Below are 18,416 nucleotides of genomic sequence, written 5' to 3'. Positions count from 1 at the left end.
CCCCAACAACCTTTCCTTCCTGTGAAATTTCCTATTTTAAATCCTTCCAAATATCTGAGATCATGATTATATGTTATTCTCCCTTATTTTTCAATCCTTCTCTATTTTAAATCCTTTCCTAAAATCTGAAAAACCTGATTATATTTTATTCTCCTTCATTATTTTCATTACCTAAAATAAGTCTAACATCCTTATAAATATGGGATCATGTGCTTAGAGTTAGAGGTTTTGTTTTTATATCTGAATTTATGTTTTAACCTAGATTTTTTCCCTTCGAGAGTTGTATCCGACATCGAGGAAGTGCTCCGACTGTCCCTCGTCTGAGATTGTGATCTTCTTTATGAGTCCGGGAGGTGCTCCAGTTGTAGCTCGACCCCGTCAAAATATTTATCTATCCCTCCACTCTTCCTTTGTTGTCTACCCGGTCCACAACCCTACGACAACCCCCTCTGCTCCATCCAGATCGGCTCCTAGCAGGTCGCTGACTCCCACTCCTTCCTGCTCCCTCGGCAGCCACCGCAGCCCTCTGTTGCGCCTTCCAGCAACCGTCCTACAGCTCCACCCTGCAGGTTGTAGCCTTGCTGCACCTCACAGCCACCTGCCTTGCATCACCACCCGGACTCCCTCCTCATCAAGTTTATTGTCTCTTCTTTTGTCAAATCTTTATTTGTAATCCTTTATTTTATGCTTTTGTTTTGTGTGTTGTCTTTGAGTCTTCATTGTAACCTTGTTTAAGTCTTTAATAAAATTATGTCGTGCGTAAATGGTGGTGAGACCGGCAATGCTCTATGGCACAAAATTTTTGCCTTTAAAAGAGAAGCTTAATACTAAGGTAAGTGTTGCCGAGATGAGAATGATTAGGTGGATGAGTGGCTTTACACTTAGAGACAAAATGCGAAATGAATATATATGTGATAAGGTTGGTGTAGCTCCAGTGAAGGAAAAAATTAGAGAGAGTCGTTTGAGATGGTTTGGTCACATTAAACGTCAACCATCTGATGATCTGATTAAGAGAGTAGATGTTTTAGATTCAACTTATATTAAGAAAGACAGGTAAACCTAGGTAGACCTAGGAAGACTTGGGCTTATTATATAAAAAATGATCTTAATTTATTAGAATTAAATGAAAATACGACACTAAATAGGACACAATGGAGAAAAAGGATTAAAGTAGTCGACCCCATGTGGTGGGATTAAGGCTTTGTTGTTGTTATTGTTGTCGTGGCCATGAATTAACTCCGGTATCAAAAGTTAGATACAAAAGTTTTATGAGGGGAGGACAGCTTCCCATAAGCTACATACCCCTACATTGGATATTTAGTACATCTTCCCTTGTCATTGACACCAGAAGAAGAAGCAGATAACTCATGAATTTTAGGCTTCTCCTTACCCAAATTTCATGTGAGTGTGGACTAGGTTTTGACTTGAGCAGTTCTGACTTTGCAAATTGTCTTCCACCTGCTCAAAGATTTTCTTCCTCCTTGTATACACACAAAATTCTTTGTTATGAGCTTTAGGTTGGGTTGGTTGGACATATTCAAGTAGGATATTTTTATGTAGTGGTGTTTGTAGATAGGAGGGTGTGGGTGGAAAAGGGGCGGGTGAAGAGGTGTCATTAAGTGAGTCAAAAAATGGATATTCATTTGCACTCTCTCCTTGAACATTAGATTTGGGATAGTATGATTGATTTTTAAAATGTACCATTCATTAAATTGTTTATTCTTTGTTGAGAGGCATACTTATGGAAAATACACTTGGTGGATTTAGGGTCAATTTTTGTGTGGATTGACAAATGAATGCGAGCAAAAGATACACACCAAAAAAATTTAAATGGAATAGTAGAAGACAAATTTCTGATGTGGGGATAGATCTTATTCATCAAGACATGACGTGGTATTGTGAAAATAAATATCTCGCTGAGCATTCGATTGATAAAGTATGTTGTAATAAGAACTGATTCGCCCCAAAATATTTTGAAACTTGATGGAATATCATAATTGGGTGGAATACCACAAGAATATATTTATTTTTTTTCTCTCAGCTCTCCATTTCACTGTGGGGTATTAATACATCATCTCACATGGATGATTCCATTTTTAAACAGATAGGGTTCAATGATAGATTTGAAATATTCACTTGCATTATCAATTTTGAGGATTTGAATTTTACATTGAAATTGAGTTTAAATCATATTATGGAAGGATTGAAAGACTTAATCAATTTCAAATTTATCCTTCATTAGGAATACCCGACCAAGCATTCAATTGATAAAGTATATTGCAATAAGAACTGCTTTCCCCCAAAAAAATTCTGAAACTTGATAGAAATGCCACCTCAAGAAGATGTCCATTTTTTTCTCAACTCTCCCATTTCACTGTGGGGTATCAATACATCAACTCACATGGATGATTCTATTTTTAAACAAATACAATTCAATGATCGAGTTGAAATATTCATTTGTAATATCAATATTTGAGGATCTGAATTTTTCATTGGAATTGAGTTTGAATTATATTATGAAAGGTTTAAAATATTAAAGTCATTTCAAATTTCACATTCATTAGGAATGCCCAAGTATTTCTAGTATGATCGTCAATAAATATGACAAACCATCTAGTTCCACTTATGGTTTTCACTTTTGAAGGTCCACAAATATCAATATGGAAGATGGAAAAAAGTGTGAGTTTATATTGTGTCGTGGGATAACTATTACTAACGTGTTTGGCAATTTGACAAATTTCACATTGATAAGAACTAAAATTTTTAAAGAAAAATAAATAAGGATGCATGTTTGCAACATAATTGAAATTAGGATGACCCAAGCAAAAGTGTCATAGCATGACATATTTTTTTATAGATATAGACTCAACAAACTAAAAAATTTGATCATTTAAAATGGAGATGAGATCATTTGAGTGTTAAGAAAAAATTTTCTTGAGTAGGTACAAGCCTTGATGCATTTCAGAACTATCGAACATTTTTCCTGACTTCACCTAAAATTCATAAGTGTGCAAGAAATTTAATTATACATTTTATATCACGAGTAAGCTTGTCGATTGAAATTAAATTACAGTCCAACTATGTAACATATAAAATAGAGGAAATAGTAATATTTCGAGAGAGCTCCTCATCTCCTTTTCCAACATTTTTTGAATAATATCCATATGCAAGTCTCTCAGATAAAGATGTACAAGCCTCTTAATGATTGATCAGAGAATTGATTTCTCTAATCATGTAATCATATGCTCTTGAATTTATTATCCAAGGTCTAAATCTCTCATTGGGGGCAAGATGAGAGAATAATATATTACATTGGTGTGTCATGAGACTGGTGTGTTGTTCTAAATTACTCTTGAGGAGTTTTTTTTTAGTACTTAAAGCCGTTCCTTGGTTAATGGTTCAGTCGATGCTTCAGATGTGAAACCAACGTTAATCTTGCTTTCTTGATCTTTTTTTCCATGTCCAGGTTTCCAATATGCAGGCTTTTTATAGAGTTTCCAACATTTATCTTCAGGTTGCCCAATTTTCTTGCAATAGTGGCGTATGGGGTGATTCTTCTTGAACTTTTGAGTCCTGGTATAATTATGGGAGTACGAAGTTGAGCTTTCAACAATTAGAGAACTCTTATTTTCAGTCACATAAGCTTCTTTCTACTCTCTTCCCCTCTTACTTTAGCAAAAGCATCACAGGTATATGAAAGAGGCTTTATTCCCATGATTCTCCCTCTCACTTAATCCCATTCTTTAGTCTCACTAGAGAATTGATAGTTCTCTTCTTCTTGATGATGGAGTTATACATCACAACGTCATGTGGACATTTACACACATGACTCAAACATATCCAATTAAAACCAATAATTTGTCAAGGTGTTGAAATGTGGGCGACACAGCCCTCCTTGAAGAAGATCATGTAGTTCGGTTTCAATCTCAAACGATTCTGCAATATTCTCAGCGTTGAAATAAGTTTCTCTTGCAACCACTTATATTTCTTTGGCCGCTTTGTAGAGCAAGAAATTTTCCCTGTTTCGGTGGTCATTGAGTTGACAAGCCAAGACAACCATATGATCTTGAATGTTCCATGTGCAATGGTTAGGATCAGTGAGCTCAGGAACTGTGTAGTCTCCTGTGAGATGTTCCTCTTTTCCTTTTCTACAAATGTACATAAACACGTATTGAGATTATTAAAGGAAGTTATGGCAATTAAGTTTATGATTTGTGATGAAAAAAGAGAGTTTAGAGGTTGTTTAGACAGAATTCTTAGACTTTGATTTAGAACAAACCTATGGAATAGAGCTACACATCTTCATTCAGTACTTGGTCATAAACCCTATGCATGTTTAGGACCGGAAAGAATTTTTTATTGTAGCTTGTTGGCTGCTACTAGTTGCAGGATTCTTGGCTGCTTCTAGTCATACGAGAGGATGAATCCAATGGCTTTGTCGGTTGTGCTTTGCGCATGAGGTGAGGAACGTCTAGAAGGTCAAAGAGGCAAGGAATGTTTGACGGTTGCTACCTGCGGCTGCTTTACTTGCTAAGAAAGGAGCAGTTGGGCCGTCAGCAGAAAGGCATGTGACTGGAGCAGTGATGAATAAGAGTGTCTATAGAGAAAGGCTCTGGTACCGGTGGTTGCAGAAAAGAAGAGTTGGAGAGGGCCGACAAATGATGGTTGTCGTAAGGACATCAAGAGAAGGTCAGCAAAGGAGGGATAGGAGGGACGGAAGATGATGGTTATCGTAGGATTCAGATGGTGTCGATGAACAATTTAGACGAGTGGCCGAAGTAGTCAAACGATCCAGGCTAGTGGCCGAAGTAGTCAAACGATCCAGACGAACATACCACGAGCAAGCAATCCAGACAAAGCTGAAGTTGAACGATGAAAGCGGCCCTAATCCCGTCAAAGCCGAATATGAAGCTCTAATACCATGAAGAAAAACTTGGAAATGAATTCTCTAAATTCTTATTCTAAATCTTAAACTATGAGGTTACATATATAAGAGGACATGCCCTCCTAATTTCAATCTTACCAAATATATTTAGCCCAAAAATGGGAATGTAATAATTCTGAAATGAACAAAAATAGGAAGAGAAAACATAATAGGAGTTTCCTAAATTGTCGCCACTTATTAAGGGGGCATAAGGAGCGATCCTCCTATATTTCCACAGTATGCAATTACATATATATAAATGGTCAACATCAATAAAGATTTCGCTAGTCATTTAGATCAAGCTTAATTTGTGCAATTAAGTAGGTTTAGACTGGATTATTGCATCTTAACTTTAGCACTTCAATGCAACCATCCAACCAATCAAATTATAATTAACTAACTAGATTTACAAATAAATTTAATTGACCAAACAAATGATTCTAGGGTGTGATTCAACCCTAATTATAAAACATCGAGAAATTTAATTGGTCGGATTCAGATCCACCAAATTGCTATGGTTAATTTTAATTAAAGTCTATGAATAATGTACTTAAAGAATCCCAAATCAATCTTGGCCCAAGTCACTGACCTCGAATCATGACCAGAATAAACTCACTAATTTAACCAAGCAAAATTGAACCTAACCAATTGATGATGAGCAATAAAAAAGGTTCAATATTTTAGATTAGGTTGATTAGGATTAGAAGCTTGCTCAATAGGGCCTCTTCAATTCAATTAAATCGTCATGCTTGGGCCAAACAAACATTGTAGGATTTGATTTTAATGGGCCTCCTCTAAATAGTTTAAATCCTACATTCAAATTCAATGAGCTAGCTAACTCAATTCCAGTTAAGGGATCATAACCTGATTAATTCTAAATTCGAATCAGATGAGCCACCTGAACTCAATTCTGGTTAAGGAATAGAAATGTCTGTGTCTCTTCTATAAGACTATAACCTTTTAAGATCAACTGGCGTTAGAAACTAATGATTTGACTCCAATTATATCTAAAATAAATATCTCATATTGTGATGGGGCATTGGAGACACTTAGTAATTTTGATTAGGGTTAACAAAGTGAACAAGGAGCGTGTTCAACTAGTCATGTGGTCAACATTCCTATGAACACATTAAAGCCCAACATGCTCCAAGGACGCCCTCTAATAACAAACAAATAAGTTGGAAATTAAATATAAATAAATTAAAACAAAGAGAACCTCACCATTGCAGTCTACCCCGGGAGACCCTGTAAAGTTGTTAGCTTCAGGTGCAAGATAAGGCGATCTATCATAGCTTTCCAGTATACCTGTCAATAATTGAAAAAAAAAAGTATTGAGAGATGCAAAAAAGTGGTTCAATGGATGATATCTGTAAGGGAATAATAAAAAGATAAAAGAAAACAATGGGTCTTAAGTTCAAGACAAACCAGCACTCTGAGCAAAGCCAACCGTTAAATCTGAAAAGCTGAAGTTTCGAGGAATATGACTTAAAAAGCCATAAGGAGAAGAGTCGATATCCTGAAGTGGTTCGTTCAGTGCTTGAGCAGTCAGCTCAGTACCACTGTAGGACGCACCAAGTGTATCAAGTGTTGGCTGAGTCTCCAAAAAACTGCTGCCAGTAAATGCAAACTCAGAATTGGTTGCATAGCTAGGCTCTGACTTGATTGTAGTACCATTCATTATGTGATCCCTTCCCATTAGTGAGCTTTTTGAGGATAGCATGCCTGCCGGAACATCCAACCTTCCATTAAAAGTTGACTGACCATTACCGAGTTGGACATTTTGATTTCCAGCAGGACCACTGCCGATGATAGCAGAAGTAGATACTCCATTGGACAGTAAACCATCAGGCCTTGAAGTAGATGCATTTTCTGATAAATAACATGAAGGATTTGGGCTCACTGCAGCCAACTGCAGCGGGTAAGTCATTGTTCAATGTAACAAAAGTAATCAAACATATGAAAAGGAAAATTGTAGAATGGACAACAGTCTGTAGAATGGAACTTTAAAAGAGAATCAGTGAACACTAAGGATCACCACTTCAATGTTGTTTGAAGAATAAGATTATGGTGAGATGATGAAAGAATTTCAGTTACAAATTGAGTATTAGTTTAAGTATTTTTAAAAAAAGAGTATCCATGGCATCACAAACAGTAACAAAATTGAACCATTAGCTAGTAAGAAGAGGTCCAAATCCAGCTCACAAACTAAGGATCCATTTGGTTTCTTACAAATTAAAAAGCAAGTTTTATAAAAAAGAAGATTTGTTAGATTAAATCCAGAAAGATGCCAATAAAAATCAACATGGTTTTGATCCCCTCAGATTTCCCAAATATGTGAATTTCTTTCACACAAAATGAGTGAAAGCTAAATCACAGAAAAATTTATTGAAATTACATTAAAAAATAAAAATAAAAAACTGGATTTGAAATCGATAATAAATGACTTCCAACCAGGCGAAGAGTTGGCATTGAAACATTTGTGGAATTCATGATTTCAAACCAAATAAGCCTCTAAGAGCTCGTTGGAATAAAGTGAATTACATAAAAATTATGTAAAATTTCAGTCCTTTTCAAGTAAAGAGAATGTAGAGCACTGACTATAGTTACAAATGGAACCATGATATCAAATGAAAACAATATAAACTACGGTCCTTGCTTAGAATATTCTTTGTAAGAATATTTATGGCCAGCAGAAACAGATATAGATGTAGTGCCAAACTCTGATGGAATCATGCTATGAATGGAAACTTTTAAATTACTCTATAATTTCTTCTAATGCTATCCAACACTCTATCAGACATGTTTAATAACTACAGCACATCTTGTTGCCCCTTTTTCCTCATTCCCAGCTCAATTCTGAAGATACTCAATCATGTGCCTTCTTTAAGACCTATAAAAATACTACAAAAATCATTTCTTTGCTCTTCACACTTTTCAATTAATTAACTTAGATAAAAATAAACTCTATAGTAGGTCATACAAGCGTAAAAAAAGATTGATTCTCTGCAAGACTAATAAGTATGAATTCCCATTGATTATCACACTATTAATCCATGTCATTTGTCTATACATATTGGTGCAGAAATAACTCTTCTCCAATAATTTAATCTCCTCTTGATATTCAAGATTACATTGAAAATAGTTATCAATTACTCCAATAACTCTTTTAAGTCTCTTCTAGATTAATTTATAATATACATCATAATCAAATTCTTTATTAAATTCAAAAAAGAATCTTCCTTGAGCTCTTGTTTAATGATTTCTAAAGCTAGAGATTTCCATGTTTTCTTAGAAGCTTCATGATTAACAAAGATCCTCTAATCTTCACTTTCAATACATTTTACTTGGTCTAGTCTCCAGATCATCCCTCTTGCCTTAGCCATATATTTTTTGCATTTGTAAAATTTCATAAAACAAAAAAATTATAGCATCTGAAATCAACTTTTTTTTTTGGCTACCTTATTCACAAGTTTTCTGAATTATAACTAGATTAATCCTCATTGGCTTGTTTGCCAATTTTTTAAAACACATTTCTTTTTCATGATAATCTTTTTAAACCTCAGCACGATCACCAGTTATCTTCTTGCTTTCGTAACATAATTTTTTAAACTCTCCTAAGACATCTATCACAACCTTCTCAAAACAACTAACCATCCCATCCTACATGAATTGCATGGCTATAACATTACAAATTTGCCTCTTTTATCTTTAATGATTAATGACTTCTAATCATTTGAATTCCTTCATAAGACCATAGGGCAATTATTTATTGTTTTTGCTTTCTTTATACTTAGGAAGGCCTTCGTTTGAGTAGGACTAAAACTGAATACATCAAAAGTAATTTTAGTAGTAGTAGCTCTAGCGATAGAATGTAACTATGGGTTATCTCGGGTCTATTGTTCAAAGTGATGGTGATATTGATGGGGATGTTATTAGTAGAATTCAAGTTGGTTGGTTGAAGTGGAGGAATGCTAGGAATGCTTCGGGCCTAGAGGAATGCTTTGGGCCTTTTGTGTGATAGAAAAATGCCGCTTAGATTGAAAGGAAAATTTATAAGATGGAGAGACCTCCAATGCGCTATAGCGCTGAATGTTGGCCTTTAAAAGAGAAGCGTAAAACTAAATTAAAAATTGTTGTCGAGATGAGAATAATTAGGTGGATGAGTGGATTTACACTTGGAGACAAAATGTGAAATGATCCGTAATAGGGTTGGTGTAGCTCCAATGGCAGACAACATTAGAAAGAGTGGTCTAAGATGGTTTGGTAACATTAAATGACAATCATTTGATGGTTCGATTAGAAAAGTAGATGTTTTAGATTCAACTTAGGTTAAGAAAGACATATTGTACAAAAATGATCTTAATTTATTAGAATTAAATGAAAATATGAAACTAAATAGGACGCAATGGAGAAAAAGGATTCATGCAGCCGACCCCACTTAGTGGGATAAAGGTTTTGTTGTTGTCATTATTGCTTTCTTTATACTTCGGAATAAATACATATTGTACTACCACAACATAATTAACAGCAGTAATTCAAATTAGATACGGCTTCATGGAAATCTTCAGCCTGATTGGCAATTAAGATTTGCTAGCCCATGCAAAACTACATGAGAACATTTCTGCAGTAGTTAGATAAGTATAATGTTAGTCAACAAGCAGCCTAAATGCTATGCAATCAACTTTTTTTTTCAGCTGAATCATCTAGATTTCTATGTTTATACCTGGCCTAAGTAAAGCTTCGCTGGGAAAAAGGCAGGGGGAAGAGAATGATGTAAACAACAGGTGAAAAAGGGGAAAGCATATTTCCAATCAAATTACCATAGAATCCAAATCTTATGAGGTAGAAGGCTGTCATAGAAGGTAAGCCCACAATGAAGGCTTTCAAAACTTTTGCCGAGAAACCTACCTACCTTTGGCAAGTAAAGAATATTGGTACATCAAAATTTACCATCTTTTCTATGACCTATTCATCAGGAGTATGCATGTGAAAATGATTAATGCTAAAAGCATGAACAAAATAAACACAATTCAAATGCAAAAATGGAAGTGCACATTGCAAAAGCATGCCGGCCAAATCTGACAAAAAAAAAAGAAAATGGAATAAAACCTTAAGGAGATATAAAATTTCTCAGTATGCAATGCTATTGGTGAGTCGCAATCAAATGGCATAGCCCTAAACATGCATGTGAGATACAAACACTTACGAAATAAAAATCACTATATCTCTTTAATTTTGTCCACAACAGATCATCACTAGAAAATAATTTGAAAATTTGAAACATAAAATGTTCAGTTGTGCAGTATAATCCATACCCTGTAAGGAAAACTTAAACTAATGCACTCTTAGCATTTTGCATGACGCTTTTGAAAGAGAACTGGAAATAAATTCATTATTACAAAGATTGAAAAATTCATACATGTAGATGAACATGAGCCATGAGAAAGAGGCGCTGAACCAACCCCTGAGGAACAAACTTTGTTCATAAGCTCCACTTGTTTTTCAAGAAGCTTATTGAATACCATAATTTGGTTCTTAAGCATCAATCTAACATGATACGCCTTAAAAAAGTCTCTATTCTCCTCTTCAAGTTTCTGCCAAACTGAAACATTTAAAAGCTACACAAAATTAATTATGCCCAGCATATCTTTCATTGCAACATCATAGAAAAGTGAAAGGAAGATGAGATTAATACAGTGACAAAGTTATGCTCATCAAGAGATTTCGTATTCAGTAGAAAATTACTGAGCAGTTAGAAATAATATTATCAAGGAAAAGGAATTCATATCCCAAATAAACGGTACAGAACTTGGAAAACATAATAACGATTAAGAATAGCAACTACTCGAACATGACACAAAACTAAATGTACTTTCTGTCAAAAAGAAGGAAAATAACTTAAAAAAGCCTAACATAAGTTAATGGAAGAAACTTATTCACATATAGATAAAGAGAAGAGATAGAATAGGCCCAAATAAGCACTATTGCACACAAGGAAATAACGGCTATAATAAACTTTCAAAATTAAGCCAACTAGAAACACTATAAATAAACAAATAAAGCATGCAGATAGCAAGCAAATGGAAATAGAATTGATTGGTTGTTTGCAAAAATAACACTTAGGTGTTGGAGATATAGATCATTGATGAGCTATAAGTACATGCACACTGTGAAACTAGGTAATGGAATAGATCAGCTTAGCAATGTAGAAGCGCCCATATTTAAAGTTTCCAACTAAAATGAGTAATATGCACCATTAGATAACACCCTGTTAATCCTTGACTCCTCCCCAGTTGCTTTCATAAAAATTTCCTAAACTAAAGAAGCATCATCATCATCATCATCATCATCATCATTATCATCGCGCGCGCGCGAGAGAGAGAGAGAGAGAGAGAGAGAGAGAACTAAGGCAGTAGTGTAAATCATAATCGCCAATCATATCCAAACTATGATTGTCAAAATGTCAAAAGTCAAGTTGTTGGGGTGTCCTGAGGTATTCCCTAGAGATATTGTCAGGGGTGGTCAGGTTGAGGGTTTCTTCAAAAAAAAATAGATGTTGCATAAGCCAAGGCAGCTCTTAAGAGGGTTACCCTTATTGTGGTGCATCACGAGTTGGTCAAAAGAATTTAAATATTAAAGTTACACATCTATCACAAGTAAAGTTGAGATTACATGTAAAACTTGCACAATTTTTAAAAATTACACCCGCCAAATTTTAAAATGATAATGTGACATGCTGGCTCATACAATATGCTTTCAAATCTATGCTATGATGCAAATTTGCCAACCTCCTTGGCATTATATTTCCATAAGGCCTTCAAGGCAATAAATAAAAAAAAATAAAATTCGATCAATCTTGCCTACAAGGCAAGAAAAAAAAAACTCACCATTAGATCAACCTCTAATCTAGTTATTATAAGTCTTATCTATTCCTTAACATCTCTGCTAAGAAAACTGTAAGAACTTGCCTCTCATTGAATTTACATTAGATAATCCAACACTAGAATAGACTAGATCCACTTATTAAACAAATTTGCAAGATCCACCATCAAACCATCCTTTAACCAAGAAGTTACCTTTTTATTAGTCTCATACCTACAAACATTTACCTAACTGCCTTTCTTTGTGTTTTCTATTTAAAAAAAGTATAGATACTGCCATTATTAGCAGTTCATAACCTCACAAGTACTATTCACATTCTTGGGATGGACTTTAATCTCATAATTCTCACATACATTCTTCAAGAGAAGTCATAACTCCTTTTTAAGGAACACATATCTTTTTATAGGGTAATAACCCAAAATGCTTTTCAAGTCACACTATAACCAAAGCAATAAACCCTAGCCTTCCCACAATTGAAATTCATCTTTCTAAGTGAATTCTAACTCGCCAAACTGGACAACACTTTACCCTAACACTTAAGGTCATGGTTCTAAATGAGCCAACTTGATTTAACTTAACATCTCAATTAAAATTGACTCAACGATAAGGCAATCAACCCTTTACCATATGGGTGATACCCTCTGCAACAATAAGACTGAACCCCCAAGAATAAAGCTTTATATCAAATATGCATGATATCAAACAACCCTATCAAGTGTGTCTTAAGGTGCACATCCCTTGAGTGAACAAAACTTCATATTGGATGGTTGATCTGGTTAAATCAATGCCTATGCGCAAGAGATAATTATGTATTGAAACCTCTAGCTACACTTAGCCATGAGTTATGCCTTTAAACCAAACTTTGGCGCAAATCAATTGAACCCAACATGTTGTACCATCAATAGTTATGTACTTGAAGCTTCTAAATCACAGTGAGCAATGTTGGTCCCCGATGAGAATGCACCTCTTTCTTGTCCTCTGTCATGATCAAATTGACCATCTATCCCCATACATTCTCCCATTAAAAAATTGAACTTCTATGATCAACCCAACCAAAGATATACTTAATCAAAGGTGTATTCAGGCATCAATTCTTGAATGCAAATTAATCATGGTGCAACGTCCATGAGAAACATTGAACCCCGATATTTAGAATGAAACTCGATCATCTTCATCAACTAAGTGGTAAAAATCTCTAGAACCTTGTCAGTTTGTTTTGAAACTCCCTGCTAGTCGTTGGTCATATGTTGATGTTACAAAAGAGCAAAGAGAAAAAGGATGCACCACAAGCTCATGTATTTTCGGGCCCAACAACCCAAAAGTGAGATTATCTTTGCTATAATTTAGGATGCATGTTTGTTTCATCGAAGCAGCCCTCAACAAACAATGGGTAAAGACTACATAAATTAATCCCTTCTCACACTTTGCATTGGTGGGAGTTGTGTGCATTTGGTACAGAATTTTTATGATTGCATGGTATTAATTGCTAATGTAAGTCATTGCTCACTTTAACAAAGGAAGGGCCAAAGGACGGCTAGATACCCATATCCAAAGGTGTTAGTTATAAGAATTTGAGAAAGTTTTTAAAGGCAAAGGCGAATAGATATGTACTTAATGTTGCATATATAAGTCACTTTATACCTATTTGGACATGAAAAAAAAAGGTATTATAAAATGAATGTATGATTTTCTCCACTTGTTTTTAAGCGTATATGCTTTCTTTGTTGAAGTAAAGGGCATCTTCGGTGAAGGCGATTCCAATCCTTAGTGAAACACTCCCAAGGACTTGAAAATTGCAATTATAACAAAGGATTGCTCCAAGCAAGAAATTTCCTATTGTATTGATATATTTATTTTTATTTATGTATCCTCTTTCCTTGTAACCTTACTACTAGAACCTCAACTAAATTGACATCTTAGTGGTTAGTTTAGGTATCATCATGAAATTGTGATTTTTCAAACCTTATTAAAACTTAAATCTAATTAAAATTGATTTCAAATACGTTTCTTTTAATCTTCCAAGTAATTATTTTTTGTGAGTTCCTTGGCAATCAAAGTATTAACTGAATTTCTTGCGAATATGTAAACTTAGCCCTCGTAATCCATTCTTTGTCGGGCATGTGTTCTCCTCCTCCAATAACTTTATAGTGAATATAATTAAATACATATGCATGTGATGATCTATTGAGCTTATTTGTACTCCTTGTACTCTGTTTTTATTCAACATTGTGACCATCATATCAAAATCAAATCAATATTTTAGCATTAGCTTAGGACCATAGCACATGAATAAATGCTTGGAGGAAGAGTTCATAATTTCTAAATGTATATGGTATTTGTTATTCAAGATTTTGAGCTAGGAGCATAAAAAGATGTAGATTTATAATTTTTAAACTCGGATGTATTGAATTAAATATTCCTTATACATGTTCTACTTTTTTATATTAACTTTAATGTAAGTTCCATGAGTTGATATATTTTTTTCTGATGTATAAAACATGCTAAGCTCCATTATTTTCTAATCAACCATTTTATAAAAAATATCATTGCTATTGAATCCTACATTAAGGTCTACTAAATTCGATTTAAGTAAACTCAAAAGGATTCAAGATAATTCCACTTCTTTGATTCCTATAATATTAATTTGGAGCCAACTCAAAGTCAATGCAAAGTTAGCCACCAATTGACTATTTCGAGCTACTAAATCAACTTGTAATACATTTCTAGTTCAAATTAAGGAGTCATAGTTAATTTAAATCAAAAGTTTATTGCAATTCATTTGAACTCTAATTCATTGCCTATTTTAATGCTTCATGACTGTTGCATTCGGTGCTAAAACAATTCAAGGCAAAATTTTTATCCATGCTAGTTGCGATTTTATCATTTTTCAGTCTGATCATAGAAATTTAACTTTGATCAACTCAGTTATGGGAAAATTTATTACCTTTCCTTTTACATGTTCAAACAATCCAAGACTATTTTCCATTAACCTCTAATACAGCTATTCATACAACATATCCACTTGACATTCTCAATTTTTATTATGATCAACTAGCTAAAATGACTTTTTATCATCCAACATTTAAATCTATAAATGTAGCATGGTAAAATTATTTTTTTTAGTTTTTTAAATATTCTCTTATAATATCCTACGAAGCTTATCCATTGAGCATCTAGCTTTAACTTGATAAGTTACATACATTTTTACATCAAAATATTTTTATATAATTGAAATGGGAGCTTTCTCGCATATAATTTTCGTAATATTGTAGCTATTATAGTACCGTCGGATTCAATATTGCGGGAGACGAGAGATGGCATATACGCCGCCAAAACAATCATGTTTTCCTTTCTTATGATTTCTTTCCTATTATCTTTCATTCTTTTTTAGTTGTTTCCTATATATGTGTTGTATTAGGGTTTGGAAGCAGATTTTATGGTATTTTCTGTTGGGAAAATTGTCGGCGTCCAAAGTTGCCCCTTCTAAGATTGCATCCTAAAGTGAGAAGGTCTTTCAGTTGTAACTCGTCAGATGTGGCGATCTCTTCCTATGGATCAAGTGGTGCTCTGGCTGTAGCTCATTCTCAAAGGGGTATTTATCCGCCGCAACCTTTCCAGCCGCTGTCATTGCCTTTCCCTCCCTCCTCTTCGTTGTCCTCACAGTCCCAACCCTCCACTTTCACCGTTGTCGCACCTGTTACCTCCCTCGCCTCGCCATTTCAACCACTATCCAGCCCTTCGTACTTGCTGCAGCCGCCAGGACAGCAGTCTTGTTATCTTTTTCTTGGATTCCCGACACCCAGCCACCTTGTTCATTCATCCCAACCACCCCCCTTGTTGTTGCAGCCCCGGGACAACACTCCTCTTGATGTCTTGAAATTCACAACTCTTCCACTCCGCTGCCCCTCGTTGTCCCAGCCTCCCCTTGGCTCTCTATCATTTAAGGTCGTCCGCTTTACTGCCAGCACAAATCCAGCTCCTCCTTTGCCCTAACAACCCACAACCCATTTCAGCCTCCTAACACTCTCCTTGACCACCAAGCCGACCTCCACCACCCACGAATCGAGCCCCTAATGTGAGTTTGTGTCTTGTTTTGTGATATTTTTCCTTCTAAGTGTGTTTAGTCATAACAGTCTATTCTTTTTAGTAATAACATTTGTTTTTCCTAATGTGGTTTGCGTCAACTCCAGTATCAATAATAAATCCAAACTGCATAAGCATATATCCAAACTGCATAAGCATATCACACATAACTGCATAAGCATCAAATTATCATCTGGTTGTTTCCGCTCCTATTAATAATTTTACAAATACTAAAATTGTATATAATATATTTAACTATTGTTTCGCTAATCTCATGCCCTTAATATTCTAAGCTATGCAGCACCAACACTTCTAAAAATACAATGGCCTATGTCGGACACGTATCAGACACCGACACCTCAAAAGATGAGTGAATTTATTCGAGCTCAAACATGTCGTGACACGCCTCTACAACACATCAGATATGCGCTTTACACAATTTGAAAAAAAAATGGTAGGAAGAAGAAAATTATAAATATACGTACAACAATAAGCATGCCTTAAAGTTAAAGTCATCTCTTCTCTCGTTCTGTCAAAGCTTCCTCTAGGCTCTAATATTCGTAAAAATCGAGCATCGAATGTATATTAAATATTTGTTCAAGTTGAACATCAATAGTTCCCTTTTTATTTGTTGAAGTCGAGCGTCAAAGATCCATCCCGCATTCGTCGAAGTGAAATATTGAAGTTCTCATTCGTTCGTCGGAGTCGAACCTGCAGTTGCTAAAGCGAAAGTTGTAAGCTTCTTTGTCGAAGCCTAAGGAGTCAAACTTGTTCATCAAAATTGATTCAAACAACCCGTGAATTTTGTGACACTTGCACTGAACTTCTATTTATTGAAGTCGTGGTCAAAGTCGTCCTAATCTTGTAAGTGATAATTTACATTTTTTCTCTTTAATGATTTTATAGTAATAAATTTAGAATTACTATAATTCTAAAAGTTAAATTTTGAACTTCATTAATTAAACAAGGTGTATTTATGAGATATTTTAAATTTTAATAGATAAGTTGTAAGAATTCTTTTGAAATATATTAAATGTCTAATTTAAAAAATTAACTTTTATAAGCATGATGTTTCATAATAGAAGTTAAATTTTATTCTTCCAAACTTTATTTGTGATGTCCTTAACAAAGAATAATATATAATAAAATATTTTATATTGATGATTAATCAAATATTAAATCGTGTCCATGGTCTGTCGTGTCCTATTTTTGTCAATTATATTGTGTCCATGTATCATATCATGTCGCATCTGTGCCCGTGTCTCATAGCTTCGTAAGCATTTTCTCTAATCTTCTGACATTTCATTTCAAAAAAATGACTCACTATATAAATTATGTCAACAAAATAAAAAAGACACCCCATTTAAAATATTATTTACAAGCATCAATATTGCTAATAAAAAAAATATAATTTGAAATATTTTAACAAATATTTATAATAATAATTAATTCTCTATCATTCGATCCGTTGTCCAAAGCGATGGTGATATAGATGGGGATGTTAATAGTAGAATTCAAGTTGGTTGGTTGAAGTGGAGGAATGCTTCGGGCCTTTCGTGTGATAGAAAAGTACCGCTAAGACTGAAAGGAAAATTTTATAAGATAGTGGTGAGACCTGCAATGCTCTATGGCGTTGAATGTTGGCCTTTAAAAGAGAAGCATAATAATAAGTTAAGTGTTGCCGATATGAGAATGATTAGGTGGATGAGTGGCTTTACACTTAGAGACAAAATGCAGAATGAATATATTCGTGATAGGGTTGGTGTAGCTCCTGTGACAGACAAAATTAGAGAAAGTCGTCTTAGATGGTTTGGTCATATTAAACGTCGACCATTAGATGATCCGATTAGGAGAGTAGATGTTTTAGATTTGACTTGTGTTAAGAAAGGCAGAGGTAGACCTAGGAAGACTTGGGCTTATTGTATTAAAAATGATCTTAATTTACTAGAACTAAATGAAAATATGACACTAAATAGGACGCAATGGAGAAAAAGGATTCATGTAGCCGACCCCACGTAGTAGGATTAAGGCTTTGTTGTTGTTGTTGTTGTATTGCATCTTTGCAAAATTCAACATACCTTCAACTCACTTTTCCTCCTTAATGTGCACCAAATCAAGTTTCACAATAATCAATAATTTGTCTTCTTGGCAATAGTAAAGAAAAGAAGAAGATCCTTTACCAATCTTTTATTCTTTGCCTTTGCAAAAGAAAAACTTATATAATGGGAATTCCTAACATAAAACTAAATTAATTTTACCATGCCGACATAACTTAAGTCTATGTTCAAATACTCTTTGATTATTTTATCGTATGACTTAAAGGTTTGATTTTTATATAACTATCATAATCCTAAGCTTCATACAAAATGCTTTTTCTCCAATCATTAGGCATCTTAATCTTCAAAATTTCATTAAAAATATTTCTTAATCAAACCACTACAATATTCCTCATACAACTATAAATCTCAATAAATACAATTTAGGCCTAAGGCTTTACTTTTAACCATCTTCTATAGAGCTAGCTCTA

At 34.4% G+C, this 18,416-nt stretch overlaps 1 protein-coding gene across 5 annotated transcripts in view; it reads right to left on the bottom strand.

Annotated features, from left to right (window-relative positions):
• LOC110023459 overlaps positions 1-18,416 on the bottom strand; it is a 35,038-nt gene that overhangs the window by 7,333 nt on the left and 9,289 nt on the right. For all 5 annotated transcript variants that reach the window (XM_020722896.1, XM_020722895.1, XM_020722894.1 and 2 more), the window contains 3 exons: positions 10,344-10,526; positions 6,350-6,823; positions 6,146-6,229 (listed from right to left, as the gene is read on the bottom strand). In XM_020722896.1, the coding sequence (XP_020578555.1) occupies positions 6,146-6,229; positions 6,350-6,823; positions 10,344-10,526 (741 nt within the window). The remainder of the gene's footprint in view (positions 1-6,145; positions 6,230-6,349; positions 6,824-10,343; positions 10,527-18,416) is intronic.

This window comes from Phalaenopsis equestris, unplaced genomic scaffold, assembly GCF_001263595.1.
Source record: "Phalaenopsis equestris unplaced genomic scaffold, ASM126359v1 Scaffold000224, whole genome shotgun sequence".
Taxonomy (NCBI): domain Eukaryota; kingdom Viridiplantae; phylum Streptophyta; class Magnoliopsida; order Asparagales; family Orchidaceae; genus Phalaenopsis; species Phalaenopsis equestris.
This window is presented reverse-complemented; position numbering and strand designations above follow the sequence as displayed.